General features: G+C 30.4%; 7 protein-coding genes and 1 non-coding gene across 8 annotated transcripts, besides 3 other annotated features; 4 read left to right on the plus strand and 4 right to left on the minus strand.

Annotated features, from left to right (window-relative positions):
- Positions 1–21: 21 nt before the first annotated feature.
- TVAGG3_0959890 (spectrin binding) lies at positions 22–1,394 on the minus strand (the record flags this gene model as incomplete). Its single annotated transcript, XM_001319666.1, has 1 exon — positions 139–1,362. The coding sequence occupies one exon, from the start codon at positions 1,360–1,362 to the stop codon at positions 139–141; it is 1,224 nt and encodes a 407-aa protein (XP_001319701.1).
- Positions 1,395–2,720: 1,326 nt separating this feature from the next.
- Positions 2,721–2,846: a mobile genetic element.
- A 219-nt stretch (positions 2,847–3,065) lies between these two features.
- Positions 3,066–5,976, minus strand: TVAGG3_0959910 (uncharacterized protein; the record flags this gene model as incomplete). Its single annotated transcript, XM_001319665.1, has 1 exon — positions 3,082–5,925. The coding sequence occupies one exon, from the start codon at positions 5,923–5,925 to the stop codon at positions 3,082–3,084; it is 2,844 nt and encodes a 947-aa protein (XP_001319700.1).
- Positions 5,977–6,091: 115 nt separating this feature from the next.
- Positions 6,092–8,265, plus strand: TVAGG3_0959920 (uncharacterized protein; the record flags this gene model as incomplete). The annotated part of the gene is made up of 1 exon (XM_001319664.1): positions 6,177–8,225. The coding sequence occupies one exon, from the start codon at positions 6,177–6,179 to the stop codon at positions 8,223–8,225; it is 2,049 nt and encodes a 682-aa protein (XP_001319699.1).
- A 681-nt stretch (positions 8,266–8,946) lies between these two features.
- TVAGG3_0959930 (uncharacterized protein) lies at positions 8,947–9,735 on the minus strand (the record flags this gene model as incomplete). Its single annotated transcript, XM_001319663.1, has 1 exon — positions 8,947–9,339. One exon carries the CDS (start codon positions 9,337–9,339, stop codon positions 8,947–8,949), a length of 393 nt encoding a protein of 130 aa, XP_001319698.1.
- A 365-nt stretch (positions 9,736–10,100) lies between these two features.
- Positions 10,101–10,138: a mobile genetic element.
- A 684-nt stretch (positions 10,139–10,822) lies between these two features.
- Positions 10,823–10,859: a mobile genetic element.
- Positions 10,860–10,934: 75 nt separating this feature from the next.
- TVAGG3_0959960 (ankyrin repeat and SOCS box-containing protein 4 family) lies at positions 10,935–12,449 on the minus strand (the record flags this gene model as incomplete). The annotated part of the gene is made up of 1 exon (XM_001319662.1): positions 10,935–12,449. One exon carries the CDS (start codon positions 12,447–12,449, stop codon positions 10,935–10,937), a length of 1,515 nt encoding a protein of 504 aa, XP_001319697.1.
- Positions 12,450–12,625: 176 nt separating this feature from the next.
- On the plus strand, positions 12,626–12,697 carry TVAGG3_0959970. The gene has a single exon. It is a non-coding gene; the product is annotated as a tRNA-Pro (tRNA).
- Positions 12,698–12,755: 58 nt separating this feature from the next.
- On the plus strand, positions 12,756–13,559 carry TVAGG3_0959980 (uncharacterized protein; the record flags this gene model as incomplete). Its single annotated transcript, XM_001319661.1, has 1 exon — positions 12,769–13,509. The coding sequence occupies one exon, from the start codon at positions 12,769–12,771 to the stop codon at positions 13,507–13,509; it is 741 nt and encodes a 246-aa protein (XP_001319696.1).
- A 121-nt stretch (positions 13,560–13,680) lies between these two features.
- Positions 13,681–14,634, plus strand: TVAGG3_0959990 (euchromatin binding; the record flags this gene model as incomplete). The annotated part of the gene is made up of 1 exon (XM_001319660.1): positions 13,681–14,595. The coding sequence occupies one exon, from the start codon at positions 13,681–13,683 to the stop codon at positions 14,593–14,595; it is 915 nt and encodes a 304-aa protein (XP_001319695.1).
- Between the last annotated feature and the right edge of the window lie 582 nt (positions 14,635–15,216).

Below are 15,216 nucleotides of genomic sequence, written 5' to 3' on the forward strand. Positions count from 1 at the left end.
ATGATGCATGGTTGATAATAAAGGAACATTAATAAAAGGAATAATCTTATTGCATTATCAATGAGGGATGGCACATTAGATGATAGTCTATATATTCAAGTGGATCTAATAGCTAAAATAAAAATCATAATAAAATTTTTATATTTTAATTAGTTCACCCTTGAAATCAAAAACTGGAATATCTATACAATATTGATTCTTTTCTGTTTGAATGAGTTTGAATGCAACAAAATAGTCGTTTGTTTGGAGTGGAAATTCTTTGGTTTCATTATTCTTAAACGCATAATCTTTATTATCTAATACAACTGTAGATCCATCAGATTTTATACCTTCTAACCTCCAATATCTCAAAAGATGATGATGATAACTATCTGTGCAATTCGATGACAAAATATAAGAACTTGGCTTCAATTTATGTCCTTTTAGATCAAGTCTAATCCATGAAATATCAATTGATTCTGAATATTCCGTTTTGATTTCTTTCGAAATTTCTTTGAATCTATATTCATATACATTAATTGGATTATTCGAAATTTCAAACTTTTGTTTAGTGATGGGTTTTTCGAATGATGAAATAGAGTTATTTGAGAGTTTGATTCTATTTCGTATATGTGAATGATGATGTTTCAGTGTGTCTTTATAAATAGTTAGAAGAGTTGATTCGAATGAGTTTTCAACTGAAAAATTATAAATTTCTTCAAAGATATGAGGAGTACAATATTCTAATGAAATATGTCTAAATAAATCAAAGAATTTATTGTCACGTTTACAAATATTGAGGAGTAAATTGCATAGTTTATCTTCGTTTTCGATTTTTATTGATTTTGATGTCAAAACTTTTTCAAAAAAGTCATTTCCGAATTCAACAGTGTTTTCGATAATATCACTCTCATTAAGGCAATATAAGTGTGATGATATGTATTCAATGCATCGATCTTGTGTTGTGAAATCGTTTTCAATAAAAGAAATTTCATACTTACGAAAGACGTTTTCATTTGTAATAGAACTTTCTGATTTGACATGTTTGATATACATTTGTATAAGAAGTTGGTTCATAAATACTTTACCAAATTCAAATATATCATGGTAATGATTTTCATCTTCTTCAAATTCGAGGATTCCGCTATCTATGAACTTTTTGAGTATGTTGATTGAATCACTGCACTTGATATTTAGATTTATTTCAATATATGAAATTAATTTATTAAAAATGCATTTTTCTTTGATGAAACTTGAAAAACAAACTGCGGATGACTTCAATGTTTCGATGATTTGTCCATTTATATTAATCTTAAATTTACCGCATTCTCTAAGAATACTCACACGTTCTATTTCATTACACAATGCTGTAACTGGAACCATTGAAAAATTATAAATTTTCCAACTTATTTTTTCCTTTTCTTTCTTTATTGAAAAAAAAATTAAAAATTTGCCACCAGGTTTTTTCCTCTATATCATATTTTGTTATTTCATGTATATATTTAAATTCATCATACAATATGAGTTTGAAACCATAATATGATTGAGTTTGTATTGAATGATAACATGATCTTTGCTGGAGGATTTTCAACAAATACTTTGATTTTGGCAAATAAATTTTGTCAGAAATGGGGGAAAAATGTCTACGTCATACCCGTAGGAAAAATTATTGCCGTTATACAAATTTACAATATCTTTCAATAGAAACCGTTGCTATTGAAATTTTTCCCTCAATTTTTAAAAATAAAAAAATGTTTTTTGCGATCCCAACATTTTGGGTGATAATCATTTGTGCTTTGACTGTAGTTGATTCAATAGTGATTTGGAGATTTGCACACAGGTGTGAATTAGAGCAGCAAAGGAAAAAGGGTCCTTATGAATGTATTAATTATCGAAAATTTTGTAAAAAACCTCGTGAAGATTCGCAATATAGAGGACATGTTCATATACAACAAATAATTAATGGAGAAAATCAAAAAGATCCATCAAATGTTCCAAACACTTTTAAATTTCATCCATTAGTTGGAGCTACTCTAAAAATAACATTTCCATCATTCGTTATTGACTTCTTAGAAATAATAAAGATTCCAAATATTACCGAATACAAAGGTGTTGAACTCGAATTTATGCATCAATTTTTACCATTTACAAAAGGAATTGAACTTAATGATAAAGAATTTGATATTATTGCTCGGCGCGCTCTTTTCGCGGTTTTAAAAGAATATGAAAGGTATGGAAATATATATAGAGGTTTTGATGCATGTCAACTAGGTTTCATCATCGATAAACTTATTTTGAAATTACTCAAGAATCCAAAATTTCATACTCCTAATGAAGTCATTGATTGTTTAACTGAGTGTGCGAAATTGACAACATTTTCAGAAAATTTCACATTCCTCTTCCAATATCGACATCGAACTGTAGATAGAATGCCATTCATATATAATTACTGGGAACTTGATGAGAAGAATCCAGCCAAAATGTCATTCGATCACTTTGAAGATATTTCAGATCCGATTGCTTATCAAAAATATCAATATCCTATGCTCTCATGAATTTTGGGCACTTTTTGGTATCTTCTAAAAAAGAAACAATACTAAAATCAAAATCGAGCTTATTGAAATTGTTTATTAGCTCTCTTATTCAATTTTGTGCGAACATCGAAAATTATCAGAATTAATTTTACAAGTTTTCGCTCTGTAGTGCACTTAAGTCTATTTGACTTTAATTCAAATTTATGTTAATGGTACACTTACGCCCCTATGGCAGGCATTCAATTCAGATGTTTAAGGTTAAATTTCAATGATGCTTCACGCCAGTTGTCAAACATTTGAATTAAAGTCAGATTGGCGTAAGTGCGGCCTTAAGTGCATGAAACATCGTTGAAAATTAACATTAAGCAACAGAATTGAAGGCGACGTCATATATGTGGGAATTCATCAAAATTGCCTTCATATGATGGGAAATTTATTTATTTTATTATATTTTCAGAAAAAAATTTTAAATAAAAAAACTTATTTCTGTATAAAAACTTATGTTCAACAAAAATAATAATAAAAAATAAACATTATTTAAAAATCATTCCGCGTAAACTTCACAAAATTAATCAAACAAAGGAAATTCATCTACGGGTTTAGAAACAAGCTGAGAAACAATTTTTGTTCTCACAGCGACTGTATCTATTGCATTTGTGCTATTAAAGCTGCTTACTCTCCTTTCCACGAACATAGTTAGTGCTTGAGAGAAAGATTTCGCTGTCATGAGCTGCATCGGGGCGAAACATTGGTCCTTCAACCCTGTTTCGACCAAGTAACAGCCTCTTTGCAATGGTTTGATCATAAAATGTGGTTCGTTCTTCAATTCACCAAATTTAGAATCTGCCTCGTCAAAAATGATCCTAACTTTGGTGGCATCGTATAAATCCTTCACTTTCTTCGCATCTTCATCGGTTTCTGTTATTTCTGGGCAAATAAAACCTAATGAATTTGCCACACTTGGAATCAACGGAAAACCTTGTTTAAACTTGATGTTCAGTAATGATTGGCCGTGGTCTTTGTTTATGGTGAATATTGGAGCAATTCCGTTCAAAAACGCCTTCAAATTCGCAGTTGTTTTTTGTCGGCTGCAATTTAGCTCTGTTTCACCGGGAATCATGTGAAGAATTGGGACAAACAGAACAGGATTGGACTCTGTCTTCTGGAACATGTCAATTGCCTTGGAAGCTGCTGATTTGTCAGTAATATATCTGATATTAAATAAATTATGAGAGGTAAGGAGGCCGCATTTAACTAAAAACTCGTATATTGATGTATCGTGGCTCTGTTTAACCTGTCTGATTGGCTTCTTAAGCCATGTCAAATCATCAATAATCTTTTGTTGTGGTTTTGGAAGATTCTTGAACTCATCAACTTCATATTGTGTTCCATACAAATCCTTTTGGTTGAGAGTGATCCTTTCTTCTGGCAATGTATTAAATTTCGGAATAATTTTTCCGAAATTATCATCAGTTGCTGTGAAAGATGTTTTTCCAAATGGCCCTCTTGCAATGATTTCAATCTCTTTTTCATTCTTCTTGTTGAATGATAACAAAATCGTATCTCCGACAACGACGAACTCGGACTTTTCGACGTCCTCCTTCTTGATGGATGATGCGAAGATCTCGCACGACATGTCTGGAGATACTTCATTGAATGATGATCGCCATATAATGAGTTTGGCCAGAGATTTCGCGTACTTCACCGGGGAAGTTTCGTTTTGAATCTGCAAAGTATAGTCCAAAAGGGCATTTAGCTTCGGGAAAGAAGGCATGCCCCAATTAATGGACTCTAAGCATGATAATAAGATGACTGCCAGGCAATCTCCGTCCAAATGGTGCTGTAATGCGAAATCTACAACGTATTCAAGAGCCTGAGAGTTAGATCTGCAGTCATGGACGTTTTCTCTGACTGACATGGAATAAGCCAATGCAAGCCAAAGTGACATCTCAAGAAGCTCGAGATTATCAGTTGTCAGCGCTTTTTGAGTTATTGAGCCAATATTGATATCGTAGTTAAAGGATTGTGATATCAATTGCAAACGGCTCTGGAAACGCTTCGAATTGTCCCATAATCTCATGAAATGAACGGTTTGATATTTCTTAGTTGCATTACAAGCACTTAAGAACAAAGGAACAATAAATTCTTCATTGTTTACATCAGGAACTTGCAATGAATCGATTGTTGCAAGCGAAGTTGCTCCTAATGAAACAAATACAGCTTCTGGAAGAGGTCTAGACATTGCCTGGATCATTCCTCGTACGAGTTGGATGCTTTTCTGATACTGGCTGTTGATTATATCAACTAAAGCTTGTATTTCCTTTTCGCATCCGGTGAAATCAAAATTAGATATGATCCAAAGTATTGCTTTGTTGATAACGTCGATGAATTCGAGTGTCTTGATCGAATATCCGTAGATTATCTTGCCAAAAAGATGGAGAAATGGCTTTAAAGGGAATCTAAGAGCTCCTTTTCCTTTGGAGTTGTCGATAGCGAGCTGGAATGACGCTGCAGCTGCTTGTGCGGCAACATTGACTAAAGCAATGCTTACTTTATCATCTTTTTTCGCTATATCATAATCAACTGCATTTAATAAGAATTGTAATGCAGAAGGAAGCCTGGACCATTCGATATTCATGATGATCTGATGGATTTCTGATTTGGATAAGTATTCTAAGCGAGAACTATTGAAATTTTTATGTAAAATTAATTCGTAAGCTGGAACAATCCAATTTCCCCATGCATTGATATAGCTGCTGACTGAAGACCACGTAACTGAGAATTTCAGGAAGACATCGAAGTAAGAATTGTCTTGTGGTGTTGAAAACAAAAGATAGAAGCAAATGTAAAGGGCTTTTGTTTGTAATTTCGTAATGTGATCTGATGTAACCGATTTCGATTCCTTTGCGGAATTTAGTTGGTCGCAAATTGCTAAAATTGTCATAATTAAAGTTTTCCATGATTCATTTTCTAAGATTTTGCCATGTGTTTGAACTAATGTTCTGTAAGTATCCAAGATGTTAATCAAGACATTGTAAAATTTGATTCCATCTGAAGAAAAATTCACATTTTGGAATGGAATTGAAAGATGTTTGATGATTAATCGAATGTATTTGTTCTGTTTTTCTGTGTTACCAAGGAAACTTGGGTCAATAATCCATCTTTGGTAAAGATTAACGACCCATTGCATATATTCGGCATATTCTGGATCTAATGTTAGCGTAATGGCGTAAATTTCCATAAAAACATCAACTCTCTTTGAAGTTTTGTAATTCCATTGAGTGCAAGAATTAATCATATTTTTCATCAATAAAGCAACGCTTTCACAGATGTAATTCTTCGGCAATGTGTTTAAAATGTAATGCTCACTATCATCTGTAAGTAATCCTTTATCTCTAATTTTCGGAAGCATCAAAAGAAATGTTGACATCTTGAAAATTGATTTCAAGTTCATTGGAGCAAGAAAAAACTAAATATAATACAATATATTTTCTGATTTTGATTTGAAATGTTCCTATATTCTATGAAAGAAATTTCAAAATTCTTTTACATTTATGTAATCGAATTTTTAATTAAATAAATATGATTTTTTATTAATGGACATTAATAATTAAATGTCAAAAATTCAATTTGTTATTATTTTTTGTTTGGATATCCTTTTGAATGCATTCAGATGATACATCTCATGATTTGGATGCCATAACAAAAGATAAAGTTGACGTTATTGCAGATCCTTCAATAAATCTACAAAATAATGAGAAACAAGACAATTCAAATTTAAGTTCGCCTGAAAGTATGAATTTAAATATTCAATTTCAAAGTGATGATATCAGCGAATCTCTTTCGACTTCTTTTTCAGTAGAAACAATCATTCCAAAAACAGAATTAAAGACAAAAAGCAATAATTCATTATCTCCAGGGACAGATGCAGCACAAATATCATTAAATAGCAATAATTCGAGAAAAACTGGGATAGAGTATATACACCACAATGAAATCACAGAAGGTTTGATATATCCTTTATTATCTAAGCCATTTATTATCACAAGCAGCGAAAAAGGACCTGGAGAAGGCGAATACAAACTTTTAGATTCATGTACGAAAAATTCCTTCTTCGTTTTACAGACAACAAAAAAATCTCAAATTATCTGGGAATATTCAACAGAATGCAAAGAGATAAAGAAGTTCAAAGAGTTCCCTGTACATCCCTACATCATTTCAGGTACCGTATCTTGCAACAAAGAGTTCCTAATCATCACTTTTAATTCGATTCATAATGGATTTAAGAAAAATTCGCTTTTCTACTCATTTTGCTACTCTCTTAATGGAGAAATAGAGCATCCCGTATGCAGGCCATCAACTATTTGCCCTTCCATACATTTCGGGGACACTCCGAACAAGTTTTATTTCCTTTGTTCATCTTTTTTGGAAACATGGGAAATAAAAGTGACAAACGATGATTTTCAATTGAGAAAAATTTTGACATCCAATCAAATAATTAATTGGTTTGGTACTACATCGGATAACAAACTAGAATATATTTATTTCAACGAAAATAAAACAAAGGCGTTTTTAGAAGTTGAAAATTATGTCACTTTTTGTTTTGATTTACAAAAGGTCGGATTAATTTCATCGTACAAACATTTAAGAGGGCACAAGAACCAAGATGTAATACTGTATACTAGTGGTCCTAATATCGAATGCATCTTTCCCAGAGCAAATAAAAAACTGATTTGCAATGGAACCGAAATTCAACATAAAGAAAACGGCGAGAAGATATCAGAAGAAGATCTTTGGAGGTTCTATACCTTCGAGAATGATATGACCTTCATTTTGACCAGTATTTCCCAAGATAATAATATTTTATATTGTATTTTAGTAGATAGATACGGATTACCACGAACAATGTTCACTGTGTTGCTTCCTAAGAACAATTCTGAGCAATACATCCTCCATTACTCCGATTATTCCATAAATGGTTTTGATATCTACGATGGAACCCTCAAAACCTTGGATTTCGACTATGAATACTCTATTAAGCTTCTCCCAACAACATTCCAACCATTGCTACACTTCAGTACCCTAAGAGACCGAAGTTCCACGCAAATCTTCAAATTTGTTACAAATGAAGTATTGCAACTTCACTGGGCGCGGCCAATATTCGATGAATACTACATATCTATGCTTAATAGAGATGACTGTTCCACTTTCTGCTCATTATCTCGTGCTTTATCTTCGACATTAACTAAATGTCCATGTTCCGGTGTCCAAAAGTGTCCTTTAACGAAATTCAACAATCTCGGACAGTACTTGAGAGGAAGATCCATCCCAGAGATCTCAGAAATCACTCCTCCTTATAATGATGTCCCTTCCGAATTTCGTTTCTTCTCTTTGTTGCAGTTTTTCACAGAAAAACTTTGGATTTCTGACAATTCGAAAATTCCTGTTGAATTTCTTGATGACGTCTATCCAAAACTATCTCTTCCTGTAGCTGTTTCGTGGGTTGACAAGCAACTCGCTCCTTTCGAATTAGTTGTAGACAAAGATGACCAAAGTTGGTGGAGTTGGAGGTCTTCAATGAGAAAACTTTTGTTCGAAAAAACAAATGAACAACGAGATATCGATATTTTGGAGTGTGTTTGCGATTTCGCTACAGATAGGAATGGAGATTTATGTGATGACATTATTAACTTTTATTCAAAATCTTGTTAATTATTTTTGTTTTATATTGTTTTGTTTGTTTTATATAAATATCTTATATTAATTCATATTTTATTATGTCTTCTATTTATAACATTTTGAATTTATTAATAAAAGATATTGATGGAGTAACGGCTCTTTATTGTGTAGCATAATTTTTTTTTAATCAGCATTAAGACTTTATTATTGCATACATAATGTTCGCAGCTCATATCATTAAAACACATATTCATGTTTAAGACTCGTCTTGATATTGACTTTAGATGTTTCCACAAGAAAAGGGTGAAGTTTAAATAAAAACATCATAAGCAATCCAGCACACTGATAAATATTTCTTAAAAAAGTATATAATAAAAATGTTTAATCCTGGATATGGTATTGTTCAATATGACATGCAAACCTTGATATTTTTAGACTTAGGTATATATGGAAAAAGATTCTGGTATTTATATTAGTTTTAAAATATGTTTTATACATTTCGGGTGAGACAAATCAAGTTTTAAGGTAGTACCAATTCACTAATCATCATTTACATGTATTGCCTAAAAAATAAGTATAATCTGTTCAAATTTTGCTAAAAATGAAATTAGAAATTTAATGAAAACTGAAGATTTGAATTATTTTAACACATAATTATGTTACACTATCTTTTGAAACATTAATAAGTATAAGGATGAACATCTTTAAAAACAAAAAAAATAATAAAATAATTAAAATGTCAATATAAAATATTTCATGGTAAAGGAATGTAACTACTTGTGTCTTCTCTTGGGGATGGAGAATTCCAGAAGTAGGAAACAACGCAAGCGACAAAAACAAAAACGGCAAAGCCGGCAGATCCAATTGAGATGTACATAAGGATCTTGGTAAAGCTGTTTATATTGGAAAGGTATATATCAATATATTTGGAAGTTTTTTGATGATAAATCCAAAATTGTTTTTGGCCAATTTCTTTTTCGTATTGAAATATCTCTGAAATTCTTGATTCAACTAAATTAATCTGTGTTGAATTGCCGTAGAAGAATGTTTGCAGGTATTTTGGAATTTCATCTTCATTAAGTTTTTGAAAAGCAATAATCGGAATATTCACTGGTGTTTTCTTGAATGTTGTAACAAATTCTGTCATTGGTCGATAATAATATGAATTATTGAGAAATTCAACTGTAAGGTTTGAAAAAATACCTGAAATATTGCCATAAGTGCCATTAATCAGAGAAATATATGTAGATGATGATGTATTAAGCACCATTATATCCTCATCAAGTATTAAAACTGAATTATTACAGTTGTCAGAATTTTTTATTGTTAAACTTTCTATGATTTGTGAATTATTTGCACTAGAGGCTAAAGTTACGTTGGATTGTTCGAGGATTATTGAAAAATCCTTTGTATTTATGTTTGATATGTCTAATTTGAAGGATGAATTATAAACTAAAAGCTTTGAGATATCGCTCTGATTAGCCCAAGTTTCATATTCTGCGGGGCATTGTTGGATTTCAGATGGTACACAAACTTTGATGGCAGAAGCATAATAAAGAAATAAAAACATTGGCAGAAAAAACGATAGTGTAAAAAATTGAGAAAAAATTGAAACAATAATTCAATCCTTATTATCTTTAGAAAGAAAGAGAATCAATAAAATATAAGAGGAATAGAAAGTAGCAGAGACAATTATCTATTACAATATTAACTACAAATGATTTGTTTAAAACTTTCTACTTATATTCATTTTAGAATTTATAAAAAGAAGAAATTGAGCCAACAAACTCTGCAGATTAGCAAGAAAGAAGATTTGCTTGCTGAAACTATTCCTATGATTTAATTTTTTACCTAAAATTTGCTTTAAAGACTCAAATTAATCTTAAATATATGCATTATATAATATACTGTTGTAAACAGAAATTCATCAAAAGTGACACCTCAGAAAAGCTAAAATATTGAATTTTTGGAACTTTTGATAGAGCACGTTTTTAAATATTAATTAAAGTAAATGTATATTTTGTAAAGATTCTTTTTAATAAAAAAATAAAATTTTGAAGAAGAACACAAAATCTTCTGAAAAATAATATCACATAAACTCATATTATTTTCTAATATATAACTATTTTATATAAAATCAAATTCAATGATCTTAAAAGCGAAGGATAAACCTCAAAATTTACGAATATAATGAGTGGGAATATAATGCTTATCTATCATAAAACCATATGAAATATCAATTTTTGCTTTACGCCTAATTTTTGACGACAATTAGCAAAAAATGTTAAATGTTAACACTCAGTCCATTTGAATATGAAAAATAAAATTGATATTTCATATGGTTTTATGATAGATAAGCATTATATTCCCACTCATTATATTCGTAAATTTTGAGGTTTATCCTTCGCTTTTAAGATCATTGAATTTGATTTTTATATAAAATAGTTATATATTAGAAAATAATATGAGTTTATGTGATATTATTTTTCAGAAGATTTCATTCTATATGCCTATGAAAAGTACTCTCAAAACTAACTTTTTCCTAATTATAATTAAATCTAGAATATTGTATTATGCTTAGTATTATTTCATTTTTCTCATTCAATTTAGAATTTACAAATGTCAAAAAATTGAGAGCTGTCACTTTTGATGAATTTCTGTTTATTACAATACTACTGGACTTTGCAAAATTCTTTCAACTAAACTGAAATAAAGAAAATATTCAAAATATAAAACAATTTTTCAAGAATTAATATTTGCACCAAGAGATAGAAGAAGTTTTCTGGTTTCTTTACTATTATTTTCTTCCGCGTAATCAAGAGCAGTTTTTCCTCTATAATTTTTTTCTTTGATATATGCACCGTTTGAAAGAAGAATCTCTGCTATTTCTTTAAAATCACGTGCTGCTGCAAAATGAAGAGCAGTATCTCCAGTTTTATCTTTTTCGTTGATATTTGGTCTGTGTGAAAGAAGTAACTCAACCATTTCTTTATTTTTAGTCATTGTTGCGTTATGAAGAGCTGTTAATCCATGACATTCTTTTTCATTGATATTTGCTCCGTGTGAAAGAAGGAGTTCAATTGTTTCTTTACAATTATTATATACTGCCCTGTGAAGAACTGTTTCTCCGTATCCATATTTTTCATTGATATTTGCGCCATGTGAAAGGAGAAGTTCAACTATTTCTTTACTATTCTTACGTGTTGCAATATTAAGAACTGTTTCTCCATACATATCTTTGACATTTACATTTGCACCATGTGAAAGAAGTAGTTCAACTATTTCTTTGTTATTTTTTAATCCAGCAAAATGAAGAGCTGTTTTTTCTGTATCAACTTTGTCATTAATATTTGCACCAAGGAAAATAAAATATTTGCAAAGAGATGGAATATTAAACATTGCAGAATAAACAAAACATTTGTGAATATCATTTGTTTGATCCAAATATATTAAAAATGATTCAAGATTATTATATAATCCGCAATAATATAAACTGATATCTAAATTATACTCATTCATCAAGAATGTAACAAAATCAATGTTGTGTGAAATAATTGCATACTTCATGCATTCATGATCTGGTTTTTGATATTTCAAACATTCACTAATGATCTCTTGATTTCTTCCTAAAAATGAAAATTGTAAACATGCTTGAGTTATTTCTGAATCAAATTTTGTTCTTAATAACTTGAAACAATGAACTGCTCCGTGGTAGCAACATAATTCTAGTAACGAAAAAGTGATAGGATCTAGATATATTTCACTTTCAAGTTTTTGATCTTCATCAAATTCATCTCTTTCAATAAATGAAATGAAACCTTCTTTATCATCGTGCATAATTGCTCTGTAAATTGTATTTTCATCATGAATATCTGTATTTTTTAAATCCAAAATTTCAAAATCATCAGTTATATCTAATTTAATTCCATATTCTTTATAAAAAATGTAGTTGGAAATAATTTTAATACCTCTAACCTCTTTTACATGATATTCATCAGAAATGAGTTTTGCAAGTTTCAAATATGACTTTGAATAGAGGTAATTATATGGAACTATATTTAAAATATCTCCTATAATATTTTGAGGATCATATTTCTTTGAATTAATCAAGTTTGATTTGATCATATTGTAAAAAAGGTTCAATTCTTCTTCATTTTCGGTTTTTAACTGATATAATGCATTATATAAATCTATATAATTTGCATAAATACTTCTGAATTCTAGGTATCCATGCTGTTTGATGATTGGATCATACATTAAAAAATATAAAAGTCGAAAATTTGGATTTGAAATTTATTAGTTAGAAAAAACTTTTTATGCATAGAGAAAAGAATTTCCTCAAAAAAAAACAATTGATAAGGATTTATGGCAAATCAAAACTATCACATTTTAATTTCTATTTTATAGTATAAAAATTTTCAATTAGTGTGTTAGGGTGAGTAGTCTAGTGGTATGATTCCTGTTTTGGGTACAGGAGGTCCCGGGTTCAATTCCCGGCTCGCCCCATTTTTTCTTTTTTCTTTTTTATATGTCACTTTTTGAAATAATAAAAAATTGAGGACTAAACGTACAAATAATGTTGAGTGAAGGTGATCAGCACGTACAAGCTGCCATACAACAACTTCAACAAGCATTTGAGTATTCAAAGAAGCAGAAATCCGAAGAATTAAAAACATGGCAAAAACGTATCGAAGATTTAGAACAGCAATTATCATACATGCAACAAAATCTTCAACGCTCTGAAGAAGGCAAAGCTAAGGCTGAAGCAGAACTTAATAATGCACTTGCAATGAATGAAAATCTCAAAGCACAAAATCAAGCTTTAATGCAAGCTTTACAAGATAAAGAAGAAGAAATTAACAGATTCCTCTCTCTTAACCAATCTCTTAAGAACATTGTTGATCAAATTCCTTACGTTAAATCTGATACAACCTCAAAGCAAAATTTCATTCCACAATTTTCCCAAGAACCAAAGACTTCTCTTCAAAATTCTTCCCCACAGAAGATAGAAGCCAAGCCTCAGTCATATATACCATCCCAAACACAGTCACAACAAGTTTCTACTCGTAACATTTCTCCAATTGCTAAATCTCCACCTAAATCTACAACTCGTACTGCATCAAAGAGCTCTCAGTTTATTAAAGCAGCTAAGGAAGAATTAAGTCCAGCAGACTTTAACCATATGATTTCAGAAATTAATTTGTATAATAAACGCAATCAAACTAGGGAAGAAACTATAGCAAATGTAAAGAGGTTGCTTGGAGCAGCTCATAGTAACTTATTTGATCAGTTCTTGCCTATGGTCAGCGGAAAGTAATTATATAATGCTTAATTCAAGTATCTGATATGTTTATTATTATCTAAAGGTTATTGAATATGAATATTTAAATACTTTTTTCTTATTTTTTCAATATATCATCCCTATTACCCTGGAAACGAATCAAAAAAATATTGAATCTTTTTTTATCGTTTCCTTTCTTTGTAAATTATGGAAACTCCAACAACCATTGAGATTCCACATCCTCCAGAAGAGCAACTCCCACCACCACAACAGCCACCAAAGAAAAAGAAAATTCATTATCCTCGTATAGGTAAAAAAGTCGGATTATCAGATGATGAACCAGATATCCTCAATGACAATTCATTAAAATTTGATGAATTGATTGTTAGGAGACGTGCAGCACTTGGACTTTTACCAAATGTTCAAGATCCTGAATCAAAACAAAATTTTAGACTTTCTGATTTAAAGAGTTCTAGATTTTACGAATTTGGAGATGGTTTCAAGACTGCTTTTAATTCAGGAGGCTACCGTTTGTGTCGTTCAAATCGAGGCTTTATATCAGAAGGAAAATATTACTGGGAAATGATAATTATAAGCGCAAACCCAGACTCTCACTGTAGATTTGGAATAACAACATTACGTGCAGGGTTGGATGTTCCTGTTGGATATGATGATAGAGGATACTGCGTATGTGATAAAGGAGGGGCTTATCATAATAGAATTCTTACTCCAAATACACCTCAATTTGGAATGGGCGATAAAATTGGAATTGGCCTTTCTATTTCTAAAAATAGCGAAGATAAACTTGTTGGAGAGATGAATTTATATATTAATCGCAAATTTGAAATGACTGTATTTACGGATATTGATTTTACGAAAAGATGGTTCCCTTCCTTATCAATTTACAAAGGTGCCACCGTTTTGGCAGAATTCTCACCACATTGGAGGCCAGAAGGATATATGAACGCTTCTACTTACGAATTCAACACTCCTGAATTACCAATCAGCGTCAATATGCTTCTTGCTGCAATGAGATCGTTTTCTTCAAGTAACTTACCACCTCAAGATATATACGATGCAATTATGGTTGCCTTAACTCCTATTTATGCTATGCCATATTAATTTGTTGTATTATTAATAAACTTATAGAATTATCTGGAAATTTATTAAATCAACCTAAATAAAGTATTACCATCAACATTGTATGTGTTAAGCCCTTCTATGGTTTTTGAATAATTCTAAATTACAAAATAAATTTTTTCAAAATGGAATATTTTTGTTTATTTATAGTAAATTTATAATATTCTTATAAAATAAAAATGCATTGTCGTTACCAAATTTTGATTTAATCATTAATTAGTCTTAAAAAATTATTTGGATTACATTTTTACCTTCAATTTTCCAAATTTTTTATGAATTTTCATTTTTCAAATGAAATTTCTAGAATCTGAACTTGAAATTCGTGATTTCAAAAAAAATTTGGAATTCCAAACGGTACTTCAAGAACATGTATAGATACCAAGCAACATAATCATCTTAGAAAACTCGCAATTCTCTTGTTTTTGAAAATCTATTACAATAATACTTATTTAAATCTATTAAAACATGCACATCATTACGTTCTACTATGTCAGTTGATCTGTGTTACTTTATTAGCCAGAAGTATTTCTCGATTTGCTCAAAATTTTACGTTATACCTCAAAACTCGTAGGTAATTCACTTTAGAACACAATATCATACATT

Source organism: Trichomonas vaginalis, chromosome I (assembly GCF_026262505.1).
Source record: "Trichomonas vaginalis G3 chromosome I, whole genome shotgun sequence".
Taxonomy (NCBI): Eukaryota; Parabasalia; order Trichomonadida; family Trichomonadidae; genus Trichomonas; species Trichomonas vaginalis.